This window comes from Corvus hawaiiensis, chromosome 35, assembly GCF_020740725.1.
Source record: "Corvus hawaiiensis isolate bCorHaw1 chromosome 35, bCorHaw1.pri.cur, whole genome shotgun sequence".
Classification (NCBI taxonomy): Eukaryota; Metazoa; Chordata; class Aves; order Passeriformes; family Corvidae; genus Corvus; species Corvus hawaiiensis.
This window is the reverse complement of record NC_063247.1, coordinates 41,626-64,170: the sequence shown is the minus strand read 5'-3', so window position 1 is coordinate 64,170 and position 22,545 is coordinate 41,626. Positions and strand designations below refer to the sequence as shown.

Sequence of the window (22,545 nt, the reverse complement as noted above, 5' to 3'; positions counted from 1 at the left end):
GTTGAATCCATCCTCGAAGTCTGTACGAAGAAGGTGCAGCTGAACACAGCTGCTCCCCTTTTGAAAAAAGTGGGGATGGTTGGGGAGGTTGTGGAGAATGTTACAGGTACAGGAGAAACTCAATCGCGCGGTAACTTTGTATGCTATCGTTGTCAGAAAAAGGGACATGTAGCTCGCAATTGCAGAGCAATTATAACTGCTGATAAAAACTCTCCAAAGACTGTTTCCCCAGGTCAACAGCAGGGAAACTCGCGACTCAACGCGTCCTAACAGCTCCGCGTTCAGACATAAATAGGGCTGCAGACAAAGCAACTTGGACTTCTGGACTCAGGTTTAAGGTAACCTGTGATAAAGCACACCATTTCAACAACAACAAACAGACTGTAATACCCATTTCATTCCAGAATGTGGACCACATGCCAGAATTTACATACCTTTTTGTTATTGGGGACACTCGGGAAACACCTGCTGGGATAGAGGTTACACCCACACTCATGAAAGTGGATCAGAACGGGTGTTCTAACCTAATGGTACAATGTATATATCCACCGTACTTTATGCCTAAAGGTCAAGTCATTGCACAGGCCTTTCCACTGCCCTATAAATACCTGCCCACAGATGGTCATATCCCAGCCATCTGTTGGACTGAGGTTTTGGGAAACAACAAACCTGTAATAGAATGTAAGCTCCGTTACAAATCACATAAAATCAGTACAATGGGAATGATAGACACAGGTGCTGATGTGTCTGTCATTCCATTTGATAAGTGGCCTACGCAATGGGAATTGCAATCTCAGGGCATCATACAAGGGATTGGAGGCACCCAAATTGCAAAGCAGTCCAAACACACCATCCAAATTGAAGGTCCTGAAGGACAAATAGCGACACTTCGTCCGTATGTCCTAGACACCAAATTCACCCTGTGGGGAAGGGATGCCATGTCTCAGTGGGGAACAAAAATTGATATCACGCCTAGACATCAAAATTTTCCCTTGCAGGCCACTGAAGCAGAGTGCCATCCACAGAAATTAACTTGGAAAACAGATGAACCCGTGTGGGTTAACCAGTGGTCGTTAAAAAAAGAAAACTTAGAGGCACTCAAAACATTAGTAGCTGAACAATTGGCTAAAGGAAATATAGTTCCAACTAACAGCCCATGGAACACACCCGTGTTTGTAATCCAAAAACCGGGAAAGAACAAATATAGGCTACTCCAAGATCTTAGAGAAGTTAATAAGGTTATTGAAGACATGGGACCCCTTCAACCAGGTATGCCATCACCTTCAATGCTCCCACAACATTGGCATTTAGCTGTTCTTGACATTAAAGATTGCTTCTTTCATATTCCACTCCACCCTGCAGATGCCCCCCGATTTGCATTTTCTGTACCATCTCTTCATCGTGAAACTCCCATGGAACGTTATCATTGGCTTGTGCTTCCCCAAGGTATGAAAAATTCCCCAACTCTCTGCCAAGAGTATATTGCTAAAATTCTATCTCCCATCCGTGCCAAAGCAGAGAAAGCCATCATCCTGCATTACATGGATGATGTGCTGGTGTGTGCTCCCAATAATCAGTATCTCGAGCAGACACTTAACATGGTGGTTGAGGCCCTAGAGGCCAAGGGCTTTGAATTACAACCTGAAAAAATGCAGAGAACAAGCCCTTGGAAATACCTCGGACTCAAAATCACAGAAACCTCTATCACCCCAACACCTGTCACCATTAATAATAACCCAAAAACACTAGAGGAAGTGCAACAGATCTGTGGGACACTGAAGTATTTAAGGTCCTGGTTAGGACTCACCACAGAGGATGTAGCTCCTCTTGCAAACCTAGTAAAAGGGGAAGGCGGTCCAGCATCCCCTAGATCCCTGACAGAAGAGGCAAGGCAGTCTCTCAAAAAGATACAAGAGCTCATTTCCACCAGACAAGCGCACAGGTATCAGCCCTCCCTACCCTTTAAGCTTGTCATTCTAGGGAAGGTACCACGCTTTCATGGCCTCATATTTCAGTGGGACAAAGAGCAGAAGGAACCCCTCATCATAATTGAATGGGTATTCCTTCCACTCCAACCTCCTAAAACCATCACACAGCCACAAGAACTAATGGCAAAAATTATCATGAAGGGTAGAGCAAGGCTCCGCACCCTGGCAGGATGTGACTTTGCATGCATCTATTTACCTGTAACAACTGACGCATTAGATCACCTACTCCAAAATAATATAAATTTACAATTTGCATTAGATAGTTACTCAGGCCAAATCTCAAATCATTACCCAAAACATGACATGTTTAATCTGCCATTCTCTTTCATCCCTCGAGAGATTCAAAGTAGAAAACCCCTCGATGCGATTACCGTTTTTACTGATGCCTCAGGAAAACGTAAAAAGTCCGTGGTCACATGGAAAAATCCAAAGACACAAAAGTGGGAATCTGACATCGAGGTAATCCAGGGATCACCACAAGTAGCTGAATTAGCAGCTGTTGTTAGAGCATTTGAGAGGTTCAAAGAACCCTTTAATTTGGTCACAGACTCAGCATATGTAGCTGGAGTAACTGTTAGAGCTGAGCATGCTCTCCTAAAAGAAATCTCAAACAAGAAAATTTATGATTTACTCTCAAAATTAATTTATCTGGTTTCCCACAGAGAGCATCCCTATTTTGTCATGCATGTGAGATCACATACAAACCTGCCAGGATTTATTGCAGAGGGTAATCGTAGAGCTGATGCTCTGGCTATGCCAGCAGACATAGTTCTATCAGCCGACTTACCAAAGCTCCCCCAAGTTTTTGAACAAGCAAAATTGAGCCATGCCATGTACCATCAAAATATTCCTGCTCTTATCCGCATGTTCCATCTGTCGCGGACACAGGCAAAAGCAATAGTGGCAACGTGTCCCAACTGCCAGAAGCTACAGCTTCCATCACTGGGCATGGGGGTCAATCCCAGAGGCATTAATAGCGGTGAAGTGTGGCAAATGGACGTCACACATTTCCCCGAATTTGGGAGATTAAAATACGTTCATGTTTCTATTGATACCTTCTCTGGTGCTATGTATGCCTCTGCACATGCAGGTGAAAAGGCTAAGGATGTTGAAAAACATCTCGTCCAAGCTTTTGCTGTGCTCGGTATACCTGAGGAGATAAAAACTGATAATGGACCTGCCTACACCTCCCAGGAGTTTAAAAACTTTCGTCAGCAGTGGGGATTTCGACATGTTACAGGTATTCCTCACTCCCCAACTGGACAAGGCATTGTTGAACGTGCCCATCAAACCCTCAAGCGAATGCTGCTACAACAGTCAGGGACCACCAAACTCAACTCACCTGTCCTCAGACTCAGCAAAGCACTGTTTACCATAAACTTCCTGAATGGCACCTTTGAGGATCCAAACCCTCCCATCTATCGTCATTTCCAGAACACCAGGAGACAGAAACTGAAGGAAAATCCAGAAGTCCTGATCCGGGACCCAGAGACTCAAAAAATCCAAGGACCGTACAAACTTGTAACTTGGGGACGTGGGTATGCCAGTGTATCTACCCCTCAAGGACTGAGATGGATCCCAGGGAAGTGGGGAAAACCTTATGTCACTTCCTCAAAAGTTAAGGAGGTTAAAACTGCCTCCTGGAAGAGATGCCGTAAAAAGAATCCTAATTTTGCACCTTCATGTAAACCCCCTACTGCAGATCTTTATGTTAATCCCTTAAGTTAAGTTGCACTGTTTTGCACTCAGGTTTTTGCACTGTATTTTGTAAATCTTCATCCTGATACTCCATACCATAGATGTCCTGACTAAACCCCTGAGTTTTGACTGGGGAACTAGTTTAAAGGCATCCTAGGTACTGTCGAGTTGTAGGGACGATAGATTACAATTATATTTTGCACTGTTGTTTTGTTACTGTTCTATGCACTTTTAAGTTACTAAGAGTTAGTTACAACCCAGCTTTAAAGAAAAAAAAATAGGGAATTGTTGCTGCCTGTTCTGAGCTTCCCCTCCCCCCTCCCAAAGACATGTGCTCTGAGCTCCTTTGTTCCAAGCGCGGGCAAAGCCAAATGTAACTCAGACTCTTCAGCAGTGTCTGATTGGCCGCTCGCCCCGGGTCCGCCCCCAGTCCTCCCCTTTCCCCTTCTCCTAATAAAAGATGGTCGAGGGGAGGCAAACGCTCTCTCTCAGCTCAGCTACTTTCCTGTAAACATCTCTGGTTGTCTGTCTCATTTGAAAGCTTCTAACTGCAGGGAATTGAGCGAGCAGGGAGCTATATTTCTCCCTCTTTGCTTCTGCTGATGGTATTTGCTCTGCAGCTGATTCAGGTACCGATTTTAGAGCTACTAAAGTGCTAGATCGCCCCTGCTACCTCTCAAGGCTGCTCGAGGCTTTCTAAGGCATTGAAATACAAGCGCTAGCCGGTATAAAGCTGAAAAGATACCTTCCACGTCTCTGGACCCAGGGCAGCTCCCACCAAAGCCCCTCCTCTGATTTTGTTCCCAATCCACCAGCTAAAACAACCATGGGTGAGGTGATGAAGGCTGGCAGTGAAATGTCACTGTAAGATCTTGCTGCACTTGGCTTCTGGCTCCTTCCTGAGAGCTTTGCCTTCAAGGGCAGAACATTCCAGTTCCTTGCTGGGAACTGGAATTCCAGATCCCTGGAGGGTGTGCCGTGGATCCCAGAGGGGCATTCCCGAGGCTCACAGGGTTCTGGTCCTGCCGTGCCTCCCACGGGAGCTGTGCAGGGCCAGGGGACAAGGTCCAGCAGCTGGGTGGGCTCCCAGAGCAGACAGCAAAGGCTGCTTTGCTGGACATTTCCCAGCACATTCCCAGCTGGAAGCAGAGGGAGGAAGGAAAGGGAAGCGAGTCCCTGCCAGAAGCCCGGCAGGATTGGGGTGGGAAGGGACCCTGCCCGTGGGTTACTGGGCTGAAAGCCAAGTGGAGCAAGACCTTACAATGCCATCTCCCTGCCAGCCTGTGCTGCTGACAGGAGCAGGGGGCCACTTTAGCCCTCTGTGGGTGGGACCAAACTGTGCATTCCACTCCCCTTATCTCATTTCTGATGAGCTGTTCATGATGGGTCGTTTGCAGGAGCTGCCCAGTGCACCCCCGACCCCTCAGGCTATGAGGAGCTGGCTGTTAAATGAGATAAGGAAGGAGAGGCAAACCCTGGGAGGCAGGGCAGTGTTTCTTTTTCTGCACACCAATGACTCAGCTGTGATAACTCCCTCCGGGGTAGCAGCAGCACAGTCCCACCCAGCCTGAGGGCTCACCTCTGCTGATGGGCCATCATGGACTGAATGGCCCCAGCACAATGGGCAGCTGCAAGGACTGAGACCATCAAGGCTCCCAAAATATCCCATGACTCCCAGGATGACATCATTCCATTGTGAAACTGCCCGCCCTGGGGGAGGGGCTGAGCATTCCCACCTGAACCTGAGCATATAAAATCTGGGTTTGGGGCCTTCTGGCAACACTTAACAGATCCAGGGCAGGAGCAGGACTCCAAGAGGACTGTGACCACCGCTGTTGACAAGACTGCTCCCATCACTTGGACAGAACTGTGTCCACCACTCTGACCAACAGGTTTTGTTTTCTTTCCTTTTGCTTTGCATGCAGCGGGACCAGGTGGTGCTCAGCACAGGAACTAACCACCACCGTTCTGCTCTTGTCCCAGGGTGCCTGGTTATACTCAGCCTTTGTGGGTTACAGCTGTATCATGGTATTTCTTGTCATCTCTTTGGTTGATTGTAACTCCCACCTTAATCTCTCTTGGGGCAGATCAGTGGGGTTCATTTCTCATGCCAGTTAAAACCAGCACGGTGTTTGAGAGGATTTTACAGTCATGATACAGCCGGTGACTTCTAGAGAAGGACTTGGGCAGGAGGAACCCCTAAACCATCACGCTCACGCCTTGTTTTTCCCTCCACACCAGGATTTCCTACTTCCAAACCTTGGCCAGATGGTGGAGGAGGCTGTGAGGAAGAGGAAGATGCCCCGGAACACCCAGGCAGGTGAGGTGGAAGTCCCTGCCCCTTTCCCCCTCTGTCCTGCTCCATCTCCCAGCCCAGCATCGCCCCCGGCTGCAGGACAACCCCGGTGCCGACGCCGTCCTGCCAGGGACGGACTGGGGGGATCTCCTTCCCCTTCCCTGTGGCACGGAGGCAAATGCCATCCTCTCCTTGTCCTTCCTCCCCCAGACAAGGAGCTGAGGACAGAGCCCAGGGAGGACAAATCCCCGCGGCAGAACCTGGTGGAAGAGGCCGTTTTGAGTAGCTCCATGGCGCAGGAATCCAATGGGGAGGAATACCACCGGAGATCCCACAGGAGGAGGGGCTGCAAACGCAGCCCAGGGAGCTGCGAGGAGGAAAGACCCACCCTGTGCCGGGATGGCGGCCGGAGATCCAGCCAGAGCTCAAACCTGGTGGTCCACGAGCAGTGTCATGCTAGGGAGAAACGCTTCAAGTGCTTGGAATGTGGGAAGAGCTTCAGCCGGAGCACCAACCTGATCTACCACCGGTTGATCCACACTGGGGAACGGCCCTATGTGTGTGGGGAATGTGGGAAGAGCTTCAGCACAAGCTCCAACCTGATCCGCCACCGCCAGGTCCACACAGGGGAGAGGCTCTATGTGTGTGGGGAATGTGGGAAGAGCTTCAGCGAGAGCACCACCCTGATCCGCCACCGCCAGGTCCACACCGGGGAACGGCCCTATGTGTGTGGGGAATGTGGGAAGAGCTTCAGCCGCCGCTCCCACCTGATTTGCCACCAGATGATCCACACAGGGGAACGGCCCTACGAGTGTGGGGAGTGTGGGAAGAAGTTTCAGACCAGCTCCAGTCTCCTCCTGCACCAGCGGATTCACACAGATGAGAGGCCCTTCCGCTGCCCCGACTGCGGGAAGTGCTTCAGGTACAACTCCGGCCTCACCAACCACAAACGAATCCACACCGGGGAGAGGCCCTACGAGTGTTCCAAGTGTGGGAAGAGCTTCTCCAAGAGCTCTCACTTGACCAGACACCAACAGTGCCACCAGTAAGGGAAGCCCTGCGAGTGCCCTGAGTGCAGGAAAAGCTCCAACTTCATCTCGCAGCAGAGGATCCATGTGGGGTGATGCACAGTGACCCCCGTTGGGCAGAGACCTGGTGACCCCTGTTCCAGATGATCCCCATGGTTGCGGGGAATGTTTGAGAGATTTATTTCACTTCTCATTCTCGTGCTCTGATTTCATTGCTAATAAATGCAATCCCTGTCCCCAGACTGGGTCTGTTTTTCCATGCTGGTGATCGGGGCAGGAGCTCTCCTGGTCCTTATCTCAGCTCCTGGGCCTTTCCTCAGCCAATCAAAGAAGTCACTAAACAATTTTTAGCCACTCTGAGCTTTTCTCGCTGATGACTGCCCAGGTGCCAGGCGGATCTGCCGCACCCAGAGCTCCCCACCTGGGCCCCCCTCACCCCCAGTGCCCCCCGGGAGCAGAATTAAGGGAGAGGGGAGGTTTCAGCACCTGCCAAGTGCTGGGGATGGGGCAGCTGGGGCCATACTGGTGGCACTGGTGGTGCTGGGAGCCCCCCTGGCCACAGGCATGGAGCTCTCAGGTGAGCCGAGGGGGTGGAAGAGGACGCGGGTATGGTGGGAAAGGTGGGGAGAGGAGGGAAAATGGGTGTGTGGGACCCATAAAATGAGTTGGAGGGGGAGTGGGACCCCCTAAAGCAAGAATGGGAAAGGGGCTGAGGACTGGGGGTGATGGGAGAGGAATGGGAAGGGTGGGATCCCAAAACTGAGCAGGAGGGGGCTGGGGATTGGGAGGATTGTGTGAAAAGGGTTGGGAAAGGGTCAAAAGGGGGGACTGGGACCCCCAAGCTGATGGGGGCAGGGTCTGGCAAATGGGGATTGATGGGAAAGGAGGGGAGTAAATGGAAAAAGGGTGGAAATGAGGGTGGGACTGCGGGAAGGAAGGTCCCATGGCGGCCGTGGAGCAAGGGCTTATGGAGTGGCGATCCAGGGTGGCTCCCTGAGCTCTTGGCTTGCTGTAGGGTGCTGGGGGCTGCTTGGGGAGCACCCCCTGACCTGTGTCCTGCTTACACAGGGCTCTTCCAGCACATGGTAAAGTCCGAGTGTCGCTTCATTAATGGTACCAAACAGGCGAGGTTGGTGGTGAGGTTCAGCTACAGCCTGGAGCAGCTCCTGCACTTGGACAGCAAGGTGGGGCACTGCGTGGGGGACACACGGTATGGGGAGAAACAGGCCCGCTACTGGAACACTGTCCTGGGGTGATGTTATGAGGCTGCTTTATTCCTTAACCCTCCGCTCAATGCCCAAGGACGCTGTGTCTTTAGGATGGACCCAGGGGTGGGGCCGGATCCACGGGGCCCGGGTGCGGGTCGGTTCAACAGCTAGAGCCCAATGGCTCGGGGGCTCCGGGGTCTCGGCAGGGCCTGGGACGGAGTGCGCCGGGAGCGCTGTGTGGCTCCTTGGGTTTTTGGTGTTCTGGCTAGCTGGAAAATGGTTCTGTTGGTTTTTCTTGTTCTTTTTCTCTTCCCTCCCCTTGCCTCACTGCCTCCCTTCCCTTCCCTACGATCCAGGGAGCCTGCGAGTTGGCACTGGTGGGCCCGCGGGGTGGCCCTGGCTGGTCCGAGCCCATGTGTCTTTTGCTTCTCCAGGAATTTGTTGTAATTCGGGGTTTTTTTTCCCCCTGTTCTACCCTGCTTTGTTTGGTGTTAATAAACAGTTTGGGGTTTATTTCCCACTTCCAGTTCTTGTGACCCACTTGTCTTACTGGTGGAGGAAAAGGGGAGGTCCTTTTCCCTTTGGAGGAGACATTCATTCCAGAGTGTTTCCTCCTGAGGTCTTGTCTCCAAAACCAAGACATAAATTTGGCGCCCAACTTAAGGGGCACGTGGAAGCGGAAAAAAAAATTAAAATCATTTTGGTTCTTCTCTAGAAGTCACCGGCTGTATCATGACTGTAAAATCCTCTCAAACACCGTGCTGGTTTTACCTGGCATGAGAAATGAACCCCACTGATCTGCCCCAAGAGAGATTAAGGTGGGAGTTACAATTCACCAAAGAGATAACAAGAAATACCATGATACAGCTGTAACCCACCAAGGCTGAGTATAACCAGGCACCCTGGGACAAGAGCAGAACGGTGGTGGTTAGTTCCTGTGCTGAGCACCACCTGGTCCCGCTTCATGCAAAGCAAAAGGAAAGAAAACAAAACCTGTTGGTCAGAGTAGTGGACACAGCCCTGTCCAAGTGATGGGAGCAGTCTTGTCAACAGCGGTGGTCACAGTCCTCTTGGAGTCCTGCTCCTGCCCTGGATCTGTTAAGTGTAGCCAGAAGGCCCCAAACCCAGATTTTATATGCTCAGGTTCAGGTGGGAACGCTCAGCCCCTCCCCCAGGGCGGGCAGTTTCACAATGGAATGATGTCATCCTGGGAGTCATGGGGTATTTTGGGAGCCTTGATGGTCTCAGTCCTTGCAGCTGCCCATTGTGCTGGGGCCATTCAGTCCATGATGGCCCATCAGCAGAGGTGAGCCCTCAGGCTGGGTGGGACTGTGCTGCTGCTACCCCGGAGGGAGTTATCACAGCTGAGTCATTGGTGTGCAGAAAAAGAAACACTGCCCTGCCTCCCAGGGTTTGCCTCTCCTTCCTTATCTCATTTAACAGCCAGCTCCTCATAGCCTGAGGGGTCGGGGGTGCACTGGGCAGCTCCTGCAAATGACCCATCATGAACAGCTCATCAGAAATGAGATAAGGGGAGTGGAATGCACAGTTTGGTCCCACCTACAGAGGGCTAAAGTGGCCCCCTGCTCCTGTCAGCAGCACAGGCTGGCAGGCAGATGGCATTGTAAGGTCTTGCTCCACTTGGCTTTCAGCCCAGTAACCCACGGGCAGGGTCCCTTCCCACCCCAGTCCTGCCGGGCTTCTGGCAGGGACTCGCTTCCCTTTCCTTCCTCTCTCTGCTTCCAGCTGGGAATGTGCTGGGAAATGTCCAGCAAAGCAGCCTTTGCTGTCTGCTCTGGGGGCCCACCCAGCTGCTGGACCTTGTCCCCTGGCCCTGCACGGCTCCCGTGGGAGGCACGGCAGGACCAGCACCCTGCGAGCCTCGGCAATGCCCCTCTGGGATCCACGGCACACCCTCCAGGGATCTGGAATTCCAGTTCCCAGCAAGGAACTGGAATGTTCTGCCCTTGAAGGCAAAGCTCTCAGGAAGGATTCAAAAGCAAAGTACTGCAAGATCTTACAGTGACATTTCACTGCCAGCCTTCATCACCTCACCCATGGTTGTTTTAGCTGGTGGATTGGGAACAAAATCAGAGGAGGGCCTTTGGTGGGAGCTGCCCTGGGTCCAGAGAGACACTGAGAGACAAACAGAGCAGGCAAAGAAAGGCAGAAGAGGAAGGAGGACACAAATACAGTCAGCTGAGAAGGTGGCACTCTGGAAACCAGACCAGAACTGACTGAAAATGAATGTTACAGAAAGAAATAATTTGGAATTTTGATTTCCTATCAAAATACCATTTCCTGCCTTTCTCACAAACCTCCTCCTGCTGTCATTCTGCAGGGCTTTCACAAAGTGCTCTGCTCTGAGTGGATGTTCCAGGCTGCAGACACAAGGAAACCCGGAATGGGCTTCTTCCTGCTCCTGGGGAGTTTGACATCCTCACCTGAGGAGATGAGGAGGCGCCAGAAGAAAAGGGCAGCTGGGCTTCACCCTTCCACAGGAATAAGAGGGGGAAAGTCTCTCGTCCTCTCTGTCGCTGCTCCCACAGGGATGTGAAGGCTGATCCCAGACCCCCAAGGGTCACATTCAGGGCTGCCTTCCCACAATGCTCACGTGGAATGGAGGGGCAGCGTGGCAGCACCTGGATCTTGGACCACCCAGCTGCCCCCCATGTTTGGAGGTGCCTGAGGAGGGCTGGGACGGTGCCAGGGACATCCTGCAGTGACACCTCAGCTGTCCCGCTCTGCGTGTGCTCAGTCCCAAACCTCACCCTGATCCTGATCTCAGTCTCACATCACGTTTAGACAAACTCACCGTCCCGTGTTTAATCTCATCCCAGTCCCAGACTCGTCTAGCCCCAGACCCAATCCCAACCCCAGATCTAAAGCCAATCCTACATTTAGCCTTAACCCCAATCCCAGCTGTAATCCAAATCTCAGCCCTAACTCCAACCCCAGCCCCAATCCCAGCCCCTTCCTAAACCCTCAGCCCCAAACCAAATCCCACGTTTAGCCCGAGCTGCAATCCCGGCTGCAATTCCAGCCCCTGCCCCAGCCTCCAGCGTTATCCCAAATCCCATGTTCAGCTCTAATTCCAAACCCAGCCCCAATTCCAACTCTAACTCCAACCCCAGGGCCAAATTTAGCCCTAACTCCAGCCTCAACACCAGCCCCGGCCCACACTCCAGTCCCACATTTAGCTCTAAATCCAAACCTAGCCCCAGTGGCAACCCATATCCCGTACCATTATTAGAGCTAATCCCAATCCCAGTCCCAGTTCCAGCCCCAATCCCAGCCCCAGCCCTCACACCAATCCCACCTGTCGTGGGTTAGCAAAGCATAGTCTCGGAAGTGATGTTCTTGCAAAGGGGTGCTTACAGCTCCTCTGTGACCTGACAGAACCTATCAGCTGGCCAGTTTGAGTATGGACAATTCTTTAAACCACTTAAAATTGTGACCGCCTCTGTGATCCACACATAAAAACAGACAAAGCCCGGGCAGAGCTCTCTCTCGTTTCTGGCACTGGGACAGGTGGCTGCAGGCCCCATGCAGGGCCCGGCAGGCCAGGCTGGGCCACGGCCATCCTGGAGCCGATGGGCCCTGGTCCACCCGCGGAACCCCCCCAGGGCCCTGCTATGTGCAGACACGCTCCCCCTCTCCAGTGTGGCCAAGATTCAGCTGAAGCTGCCCTGCTGCCTGGCAAAAGATCATGTGAGCAACAGCGATAAGTGTCATTCCAGCTGCAAGGCCTGGGTGACATTAACCCTTTTAGTGCTGTGAAGAGCTGAAAACCTGAGGGAAGAGAAAGACGAGATGCTTAAAGCTGAAATTCTGTTGGAAAGCTATGATGTATCAGAGCACCCGTTGTAATTTCATGAAGGCATGGGGGGTGGAGCGTTCAACTTGTGCTTGAGAGCAAAAGCACCTGCGCTGAGATAGGCAGATGCTGAAGCAGCTGTAATTTCATGAGAAGTTTGAATAGGGAGAGATGGAAGCGATGAGGACTTTTGCTCCAAATGGAAAAGGAGAAGACCTCAGTTCCTAGAGATGCTCCCAGAGATAGTCCTAGAGATGAAGATGAGGAAGACCCTTTGCTCCCAGGGAAGGAGAAGGGCCTGTGTTCTTAGAGATGAAATGCTCCCAGAGATGGGTGAAGAGAACTTCTGTTTCTGGACGGCTCAACCTTAAAATTGCACCTCAGTAGCTCAAGATTGTACCCTCTAAAGCGGTTCTGGGAAAAGCTGCAGGTCGTGGGAGGGGACTCTCACATGATGAGAGCAGAGAACCAACCCGGGCAGCTGTCTCGTTGTGATAATGTTTTCATAGCATGGGCAAGAGAGACTCCACTTCCTAAATGGACTGAACAAGGTTATTATGGAAGTGGTAAACAGACTGAACATCTCAAGGGTTGTCTTTTTACATTGTCAGTGGGAGAAGGGAGAAAGGTGTTGGGGGGGTGGGAGGAGAAGTATTCTGAAGGTGTGGTATGACTTTTTTCTTCTTTTAGGTCTGTTCATAAACTTGTTTATATTCTTTCAAGTTTGGTGCCTGCTTTGCATTTCTCCTAATTCTTATCTCACAGAAGGTAAACAGTAATGAGTATTTTGGACCAAACCACTACACACCTTTAGCCCTGACCCCAGTCCCAGCTCTAACCCCACTCCCAGCCCCACCCCCAGCCCCCTCTCAACCCTAATCCCAGCCTAATCCAGCCCAAATCCCGGTTTCACAGGAACCCCTTCCCCACCCCATTCCTGGCCCCGCCCCTACCTGAAGCCACGCCCACCCCATCCCTCATGGAACCTGCACCTTCTCGGCCAACCACGTTTCTTTCTCATCTTCTTTGCTCCGCCCCTCATTATTTGTTCCTCGGCATCCATTGGCTGCTGCCACGGGGGGCGGGGCTCCCATGCCCATATAAAGGGGCGATCATGGCCATTGTTTAGTGCGGGATCCGGTGCTGCTGCGGCGCAGAGGAGTGGGGAGAGAGGAGCAGAGCGGGGTGAGTGGTGTGGAGTGGACAGAGTGCAGGGATGAGAGCCGAGTGGAGCAGACAGAGTCGAGCGGAGCGGGGAAAGCTGACCGGAGCAGGGAGAGAGGAGAGGAGCGGAGTGAGCTGAGCAGAGGGGCGAGAGCCAAGCTGAGTGGGCAGAGTGCAGTGGAGTGGGCAGAGTGCAGGAGTGAGAGCCGAGTGGAGAAGACAGAGCCGAGTGGGGCTCCGCGCCCTTGGCCCCGAAACGCGGGAACCCCGCGACCAGCTCAGGCTGGAGGGTGTGTGGGTGGTTGGGGGGAGGTGGGAGCGGCGCCCGCCCCCGTGGGCCCGATTGCATCACAATGTGGAGGGGGAGCCCCAGCCCAGCTCCCTCGTGCCCCAAGCCGCCGCTGCGCCCCGTGTCGCCGTCACCGGTAACGGGTGCGTGGGCCGGACACCAGCGGCCGCAGCGAGCAGAGCGAGAGGGACGGAGAGCTCCCTCCCCGAGGGTGCAGACACGGAGAGCCCCACGCACCTCCACATACGGGTGGAGGACAAAGGACACCCCCAGTTCTCCCCAAAGTGGAGAAGGACAGAGACCCCCTGGCCCACCCATAGTGGAAGTGGATGGACACCACTGCAGTTCCCCTCATGGTTCCCCCAAGGGTGAGGAAGATGTAGACCCCCTTGGGCCCCCTAAAGGGGAAGATGACAGAGACCTGCCCGTGGCCTTTCCCCTGGGCAAGAAGGATGGAGACCACCCCTGCCCCCCCAAAGGTAAAGAGGATGGAGACCACCCCCAGACTCCTCCCTAAAGAGGAAGAGGAGGGAGGCCTCCCTGGGGCAAGAAGAACAGGGACCACTAGGGTTGCCCCAAAGGTAAGGAGGAGGCAGAATCCCCCAGGGCGACGAGGACAGAGAGCACCCCTGTCCCCTGCAAAGGTGAGGAGAATGGAGTCCAGCCACTGTCCTCCCAAATGAAAGGAGGATGGGGATACCTTGGCCCCCCCAAGTGGGAGGAGGACAGAGATAACCCTGGCCCCACATTTGGGATAGGAGCACAGCAATCCCCCCAATCCATCCCGTGGGAGAGGAGGACACACAGCCTGGGATTGTCTCTGTCCCTCTCCTACCTGGGGAGTCCTGGGGGGGTCTCCAAGCCTCTCTTGTCTGGGAACGATTGGGGGGTGGGGATGGTCTCTGTCCCTCTCACCCCACTCGGTGCCCGGTGAGGGTCTCTGTCCATCTCCCCTTGGGATTCTCGGGAGGTGCTTGTGGGGCTTTGGGGGTGTCTCTGTCGTTCTCACCCCAATGGTGCTTGGGCAGGGTCACCCCAGGGGTGAGAGGGACAGAGACCCCCCCGGCCTCCCCAGGTATGAGAAGGTTGGAGAGCCCCTGAGCACACTCAGCAGTGAGAGGGACACAGAGCTCCTGGTCCCCAGCCCCGCACAAGCATTCCCTGGGACGAGAGGGATGGAGATGCCCGAGCATCCCCAAGGGTGAAAGGGACAGGGACACTGCCTCGGGAATGCCCTGGGATGAGAGGGACAGGGACACACCCTTGGGAATGCCCTGGCGTTAGAGGGACAGGGACAACCCCTTGGGAATCTGCAAGGGTGACAGGGACAGGGACACCCCCTCAGGAGTGCCCTGGGGTGAGAGGGACTGGGACAACCCCACCGAGCCCCTCCCCTGCATCCCCCAGCACGAGAGGCACACAGAGACCCCTTGAGCATCCCCTGGGCACTGGACAAAATAAACTTGGCAAAAATCAAACTTAACTCTACCTAAAATGCTTGGAGGAATGTTTGCTCTTCCCACAAGTCACTTGTGATGAAAACACAAACAAACCCCAAGCATGAATGAACCAACAGCACAAGCAGTTATGGTGGCAATTCAAAGGTCCAGCGGTTCCCACACAGCTCCAGCTCAGCTGCTGGCAGGTTCCTGTAAAAGAAAAGTGAAAAGTTCAGCCCGGTACAGATGATTTAAAGGAAGGATAAACTCTGTGTAGCTGTCACGGAGGTGACAGGGATAAAGAGAAAAATGATTCTCACATTTGGCAAAGGCCCCCAGGCTGTGAAAGAGAAAAGGGGGGAGAGCAAGGGAGTGACAGGGACAGAGACCTCCCCTGGGGAGGGGCGAGTGTGACACTGTCCCCTGTGTGTGTGGCCTTCCTGGGGTGGGGGTTTCACACCGGAGCCAGTCTGGGTAAGGGGGGTGGTGTTCACTCCCCCTGGGCAGGGGTTACCCCCCACCCCCAAACTCCCCTCCTACCCCCTTGGTTGGGGGATGGAGGTGCAAACCTGGCCTCAGCAAATGGGTCTGGGGGCTGGGGCCTCCCCCAGCCCGACCCCAGCCAGGGCTGATTTTCAGGACAGCCCTGGCCTTGGCTTTCTGGTGGATTCATTCTCCTCCCTCAGCCTTGTTTCCTTCTCCCTAGACCTGAGATCCCTGGGTAAGAGTCCCCTTTCCCTGATCTCAAGGTCCCTTAGCTCAAGGTGCAGCCCAAAGTTCCCCTCAGGAGGCACATTCAGGGACGGGGGGGCTTGGGTGGTCACAGCTCCTTTATACAGTTCTGCCATAATGGGCAAAAAGCCCTTCCTGACAAAGTTTCAGCCGTGAACCACAACATTTCAGTCTCTCAGCAGCCCCCAGAGCATCCCCCGTGTTGCCAGATGGAAAATCCTCTGTGCCGAGTGGGCTGCCACAAGGCTCATTCCTCAAACCTGTCTTGGGGCTGAGTCAGGGATGCAGTATCCCATGATGGTTTGTGCTTAGCGGGTGGGAAACTTCTGTTCCCGTGGTGGTGTTTGTTCTGTTCTGCTCTCTCTGTATTTTATAGTAAAGAGCTGTTTGTCCTTTTCCTGCATTTTTGCTTGGGCGCCCTGTAATTTTAGAATTGGATCCAAGGGGATCATCGGGGCACTGCTGGGCCCCATGGAACCAAGGGGCCGGTGTGCTTCTGAGTGGCCCCATGGATCCAAGGAGACCATGGTGCTCCTGCAGGTCCTCATGGAGTCGCAGAGTCCATTGTGACACTGCTGGGCCCCGTGGAACCAAGGACACCTTTGTGACACTGAGGGGCCCCGTGGAACCAAGGACACCTTTGTGACACTGAGGGGTCCCATGGAGCCAAGGACACCTTTGTGACACTGATGGGCCCCGTGGAACCAAGGACACCTTTGTGACACTGAGGGGCCCCGTGGAGCCAAGGACACCTTTGTGACACTGAGGGGCCCCATGGAGCCAAGGACACCTTTGTGACACTGAGGGGCCCCGTGGAACCAAGGGAACATGGAACAGCTCTGGCTGGCTTGGCCTCCTGGTGGCCTCCTGACAGCTCCAGCTGATCTTGGAATGTTGAGAGTCACTTCTCATCTGCCCCTGGAGCTCTGGGGCTCCGTGCTTTCCTTCCTATGGAACAGATCCGTCCTTCTCCTCCAGGGGCCATGGCCAAAACTGAGATTCCTCTTCCAAATTTCTGTGTATCCAAGGACTGTTCCCAGATGAAACGTGCCAGGACAATCAGATCTGCCTGCCTTGGCCTCCCAGGGACCCCCTCTCCTCTGCCTTTGTGACACTGAAGTCTGTTTGGCGTCAGGCTGTACCACACGCAATCCCGCTTCCTTCGGGGCTGCTGTTGCCCCTGTGCCCCCTGCCCCCCAAAAGAACAGGCTGCCCTGTGGGGGAACAAACGCGGCATCTCCTGGGGAAAGCCTCAGCGAGGGCTCAGTTTGCCGTTGGTCATTGCGGTGACTGCAGGAAAGGGGCACCCCACCATGGGGCATTTCTTGGTCAGCTCCAGACATAAAGAGTGGGAAACTGTCTGAGACTCGGGTTGTGGCCTCGAAGCCGCCACTGTGGCTTGCAGGGATCTGCAGGGCGGCACGGCCCTGGCTGTGCCCGGGAGCGCTCACTTTGGAGGTGGTGTCGGATCTGATGGGGACAAGGGGTACCCTGTGGGGCTGGGGGTGGCCTTGAGAGTCTCCATGGCACTGAGGGGGAGCTCCACTGATGGGGGTTGGTGTCTGGGGCTGAGGGATTATAGGGGGTTGGGAGAGCGGTACCTGGCTAGGGGAATGCGTGGGGAGGTCAGCAGTGACCTCTCGGCCCAGTGTGTCCTCCAGAGCCACCGTTTCCACCCTGTCTCTTTCCCCATCCAAACTGTTCCTGTGCTTGCCTACATTTTTGGGAGTCTGTCTCCACGGCCATCATTTATCACCTGGGGACAGCTCCTCCTTTGGGACAGGAGGTGGGTGCCCCCCGGTGTCATCCCTCCCCCCTTCCCCAGCCATCACCCCAAAGGTGCTCAGGGCCTCTGGGGAATGGGCAAAGATTCATTGGGGACAGGGGCAGGAAGACCATGGGGGTGTCCCCAAACTGGGCACTGTGCGGGTCCCAGACGGGGAGAGGACTCAGTGGGTGGGAGGAGCGGGGCTGGGCTGGGCTGTGCCCAGGCTGGGGGGATGTGTCCGAGGTTCCCCGAGCCCTGTGGTGTGGGGGTGCATTGGGGGCCCCTCCGTGGCCTGTGGGGGTGCAGGAACCCCCCACCCATGGCTGCTGTTGCTGCCGGTTCTGGGTGTCTCTGCTGTGCCGTGTGTCACAACAACTCCTCCAGCTGTCATTTCGTGTCACCGAGGGGCTGGATGCCACTTGCACGGCCCTGGGGACAAGAGGAGAAGACTGGGGACTGTCACTTCCGATGGAAGGAGAGAGAGTTCCACATTTTGACTGAGCCCCACGAGGGCCAGTACAAGGTGAGACCCCAAGCAGTGGAAGCTCAGCTCCCCATGGCAGGCACAGCCGTGCTCCCAGGGGCATCAGTCACCCCACTGTCCCCGATGTCCCTGCTGTCCCCTCTGTCCCTGCCATCCCCATGTCCCTGCAGATCACCGTGAACCAACAGAAAGCGCCGTGCACAGTGGACAGTGGAAACATCCTATCCTTGGGCAGGGCTCTCAGGGTGTCAGGAGATGTCACCCTGGAGCTCGTGGAATGGAACCCACACGACTGGTGCTGGTATGGGTGGGGACCTGCAGGGGCTGGGGACCTCCAGCGGGACAGGGACTTCTAGGGATGGTTGTGGACCCCAGGAGGTTGAGGAGGTCCATGGACTGGAGATCCCCAGGGGCTCAGAGGACACACAGAGGTGGGGAACGGGGTGAGCGATGTCCCTGTGCCACGGCGGCCCTGTCCCCAGCTCCATGTGCCTCTGCTCCCCCTCACACATGGCTGCAGGTGTCAGGGACCCCTGGACAGGGTGGGAGGTGTGTCAGAGTGGGGGGTACCTTGGAATAGCCCACGTGGGTTGTGGGGTGGGGGGCACAGGAGGGTCTGTGGGCAGGCGGGTACCTGGGTGCACGGGCCCCTGGGATCACTCTGGCCGTCCCACAATGCCCGTGGTGCCCTGCCCCCACCTGAGCCTGTGGGGGCACCTGTGGGGGACAGGGGTGACTCAGAATGTCTCACAGCGGGGCCTGCTGGAACACAGGAGACCATAGTGAGGTCAGGTAGCCCCATTGATCCAAGGGGCCAGTGTGACACAGAGGAGCCTCATGGAACCCAAGGGACCAGAGAAAGGCTATGGAGCTTCATGGAACCATGGCTCCACTATGACACGAGAGGGCCTAATGGAGCTCAGGAGACCACAGTGAGGTTATGGAACCTCATGGAAAAAGGCCTTAAAATGACACAGCGTGGCCTCACAGAACCCAGGATACCATAACCACTGTATAGAACCTCACGGAACCAAGGCTGCGGTAGGACACAGCGGCTCCTCGTGGAACCCAATAGTCTACAGTGAGGTTTTAGAAACCCATGGAACCAAGGCTCTTTAGGGACAAACCAGGGCCTCACAGAACGCACGAGACCATTCTGAGGCTGTGGAATCCCATGGAACCAAGCCTCCAATATGTTTCAGCAGGGCATAACACAGCTCAGGAGACCACAGTGAGGTATTGGAACCTCATGGAACCAAGGCTCGGATTTGACACAGCGAGGCCTCATGGAATAAAAGAGACCACAGTGGAGTTCTGGAACCCAGTGGAAGCAGGGCTCTACTGTGACTCAACAGAGCTTCATGGAACCAAAGAGACCACAGCTGTGGAATATGGGATTACATTTGTTGAAGTGGTTGAGGCTTATGCTCAGCAGAAGGCCCTGTGGGAAAGGACCCTCTGCGGGCTGGGCGGTTGGAAGTTGGGTGAGGGGTGAGAGGCAGCTGCGAGTGAGGAGAGAGTCGGTTGAGTGACAGTTGGCAGAGGGACTGTGATTGGCTGGAGGAAGGTGTGCACAGCATATGAGCGGGAAGCTGATTGGCTGATAGGACGCGTGGCCCGCAGCACGGCAGCTGTGCCAGCCAATGGGTGCCCTTCTGCTGTTAAGTTCTGTTATGGTTCTTCAGTTTGGTTTCAGTTGAGATGAAGGGTATAAAGAGGGGGTGATTTTTGGAAATAAAGGGATCTTCTTGGGACATACAAGGGGGTCTGTTGTCTTTGTTCCCCATTGCTGCAAATGGCTGGCCCGAATCGGGACCAATAGAAGCGGTGAAGGGTGTGCATCGCTCCGGTAGCAATTTCCACTGTGTTAGGAATTGGTTGACCGGGAAGAGTTCGGGGAAGGAACTCCAGGAATCCAAGTGCGCGCACCTCACCTACCAGGTGAGTAACCAGTGGAAGCAATATGGGAGGTGGAATATCCCTGGAACAAAGAAGGAGATTGGACCTGTATGGCGGCTCCTACATCGGCAAACTACTGATATTGCTGATGTGAAATTAAGCACCCTGCTGGACTGGGTGTCCAATCACGTTAGAGATTTTCCCTTCAGTGGGCCCCTTCAATCAGAGGCCTGGCAAGCGGGAGGGCAGAGACTTTTTGAGATCGCCAGGGACAGCGATGCTGAAGCTTGCAGGCACCTCGCTTCTTGGGAAACGACCATGGCGGACTTTAAGTGAAGTTCCGCCGATGTTGGCCATTACGCGGCCTCAGAAGCTGATTCCCCTGAGCCCTCAGCGCCACTAGGACTTGTATCCGATGAATCTGGCTACCCCGAGATTAACCCATCCCCTAGGGAATTGCTTTACTCAATAAAAAAATCCCTACACAGTTGGCCTCCTCAGCGCAGAACTCCCAGACCGTGAGCAAGCGTCGGACTCCCTTCCTGCCCAGAATGATGACGTTGTAACCCAGCAGTGGTGGAAGTGTGGGGAAGCCGTAATGGAGGAGGGTGACCTGGCAGTCATTACTGCCTGTCCGGTTATATATGCGCCAAAGCAACGCCCGGCCTACAGGGAACGAGACTATAAAGTAATCAAAGAACTGAGGACGCTAGTAAAGGAAAGCGGCGTATCCTCCTGTCACGTCCTAACTTACCTAGAGTCCATAAGTGCCACGTACATCTTTGTACCTAATGATTGCAAAAGCATAATGAGAATGATCTTGACAGTGACGCAGTTTGCAGGCTGGCTCACTGACTACCGTGAGCTGTGTACTACCCAGGCGGAAGTGCTGCGAGACAGAAATCCACCCATCGTTGCCGCACAGCTGACCGGAGAGGGTCCGTACGCAGTCCCTACAGCGCAGACAGGCTATCCGTGTGACGTATATGATATCATCACCCGCCTAGCCCGGCAAGCCCTGCGGCGACTCTTGGGGATGGGTATGGATGCTAACGTGTCTTTTGCTAAGATCTTACAGGGCCCGGCGGAGTTATTTGTACAGTTCCTGGACAGAATGCAAGCCACGCTCTCCCGGAGAGCCGGTAACGATGAGGCCAGAGCTATTCTGTTGCAGCAGCTTGCTTTGTAAATGCAAATGAAGACTGCAGAAAAGCATTGCTCGCTGTTCATAACCCGCACACTTGCGACGTAGCAGATATGCTTAGAGCATGCCAAAAGATGGGTTCTTCCACTCATGGAACCAAGGCTCTGATGTGACACCGCGGGGCCTATGTGAACACAGGAGTCCATTGTGACTCTATGGAATCTCATGGACCAAGGCGCCAACGTGCCACAGCGGAGCCTCATGGAACCAGGAGACCACAGCCACCAAATGGAACCGCATGCAATTAAGCATCCAGTGTGACAGAGCGGGGCCTAATGCAGCTCAAGACTGAGTCCATAGTGAGGTTATGGAACCTCATGGAACCAAGGCATAAAGTTGTCAGGGGACTGAAATGGTTCATGCCTCAAACATTGTTATGAAGGAGTTTTGCCCATTCTAGCAAAAACTGTATCAAGAAGCTACAGCCACAGAAGCCCACCTCTCCTTGAAGATGCCTGACTGGCACTTTGGACTGGGAGTTCAGTCACAGAGCTTAGATAAAGGGGACACTATTGTGCAATCATCTCAGGTTCTAGGCAGAAGTAATCAAGGCTGAGGGAAAAGAACGCATCCACAAGAAAACCAAACAGCACCAAATTATGCCTGGCTGGGTTTGGGGGGGAGGAGACCACAGTCCACAGAGGCCAGGTTTACACAGACTCCCCTGCCACTGAGGGGGGACGAGGAGGTTTCAGGTCTGTGGTGCTACCTCTGGTCACTGGCACTGAACACCCATCCTCCCTTACACAAACTGGCCCAGCTGTGAAACCTCCAACACTGGAAAGGCCATATCCACGGGACATTCACATGAGAGGCAGCTGAGGGGCTGTCATAATCCATCAAAGACCTCCCAAAGTGCTCCCAAAATTATTCCTGAGGCCTTGCTCCACAGGACTGCACGTGATGCCAAGTGATGCCCCAGACCCAGAGTCTGCTGCAAGAGACAGTGTCCAAGTGCCCTCCCCCAGGCGCCTTCTTTCTACTAGGCCCGGCAATGTTTTTGTGGCCCTGGTGTTCCATGAGGCCCCTCTCTAGAACAATTGGCCCTTGGATCCATGAGATTCCATTGCGTCATAAAGATGTTCTGGGTTCCATGAGGCCCTGCTGTGTCACAATGGACACTGGGTTCCATGGGCTGGGAAGAGCAGAGGTGGGAAGAGGCAGGGCCATTGTCCCTGGCTGTGCTGCTGTGCTGGGAGTCTCTTCCCTCCAGCTGTGCCCACAGGCACTGCCCCTGCAGAGCCAGAGAAGGGCTGAGGAACAAACCTTGGACACACAAGTCAGGGCAGACCCTCATTTTTATTCAAATGCACAGGGAAGAAGCCTCCTGAAAGTCTTTGTGTTTCCAAAGAAAGGCAGATGTTCATGTAGAAATGCTAAGAGCAGTACTACAGGATTTTATAAAAAACAGTATAACACTAGAAAAAGAAGAAAAGAAGGCACCAATGATAAAATGGACAAATAGGAAAAAAAAAAAGCTGAGATTGTAAAGAGTTACATTCTGAAGGTTCTGGAGCAGAAAAGAGAGAGT

At 54.0% G+C, this 22,545-nt stretch overlaps 1 protein-coding gene across 1 annotated transcript; it reads left to right on the top strand.

Annotated features, from left to right (window-relative positions):
• Positions 1-6,195: 6,195 nt before the first annotated feature.
• Positions 6,196-7,031, top strand: LOC125319019 (zinc finger protein 239-like). The gene has a single exon (XM_048289985.1). It carries the CDS (start codon positions 6,273-6,275, stop codon positions 7,029-7,031), a length of 759 nt encoding a protein of 252 aa, XP_048145942.1. The 5' UTR covers positions 6,196-6,272.
• The last annotated feature ends 15,514 nt before the right edge of the window (positions 7,032-22,545 follow it).

Bases quoted from the DNA above. Each gene is read 5' to 3' on its own strand.
- LOC125319019 (XM_048289985.1), top strand. From the start codon at position 6,273: ATGGCGCAGGAATCCAATGGGGAGGAATACCACCGGAGATCCCACAGG.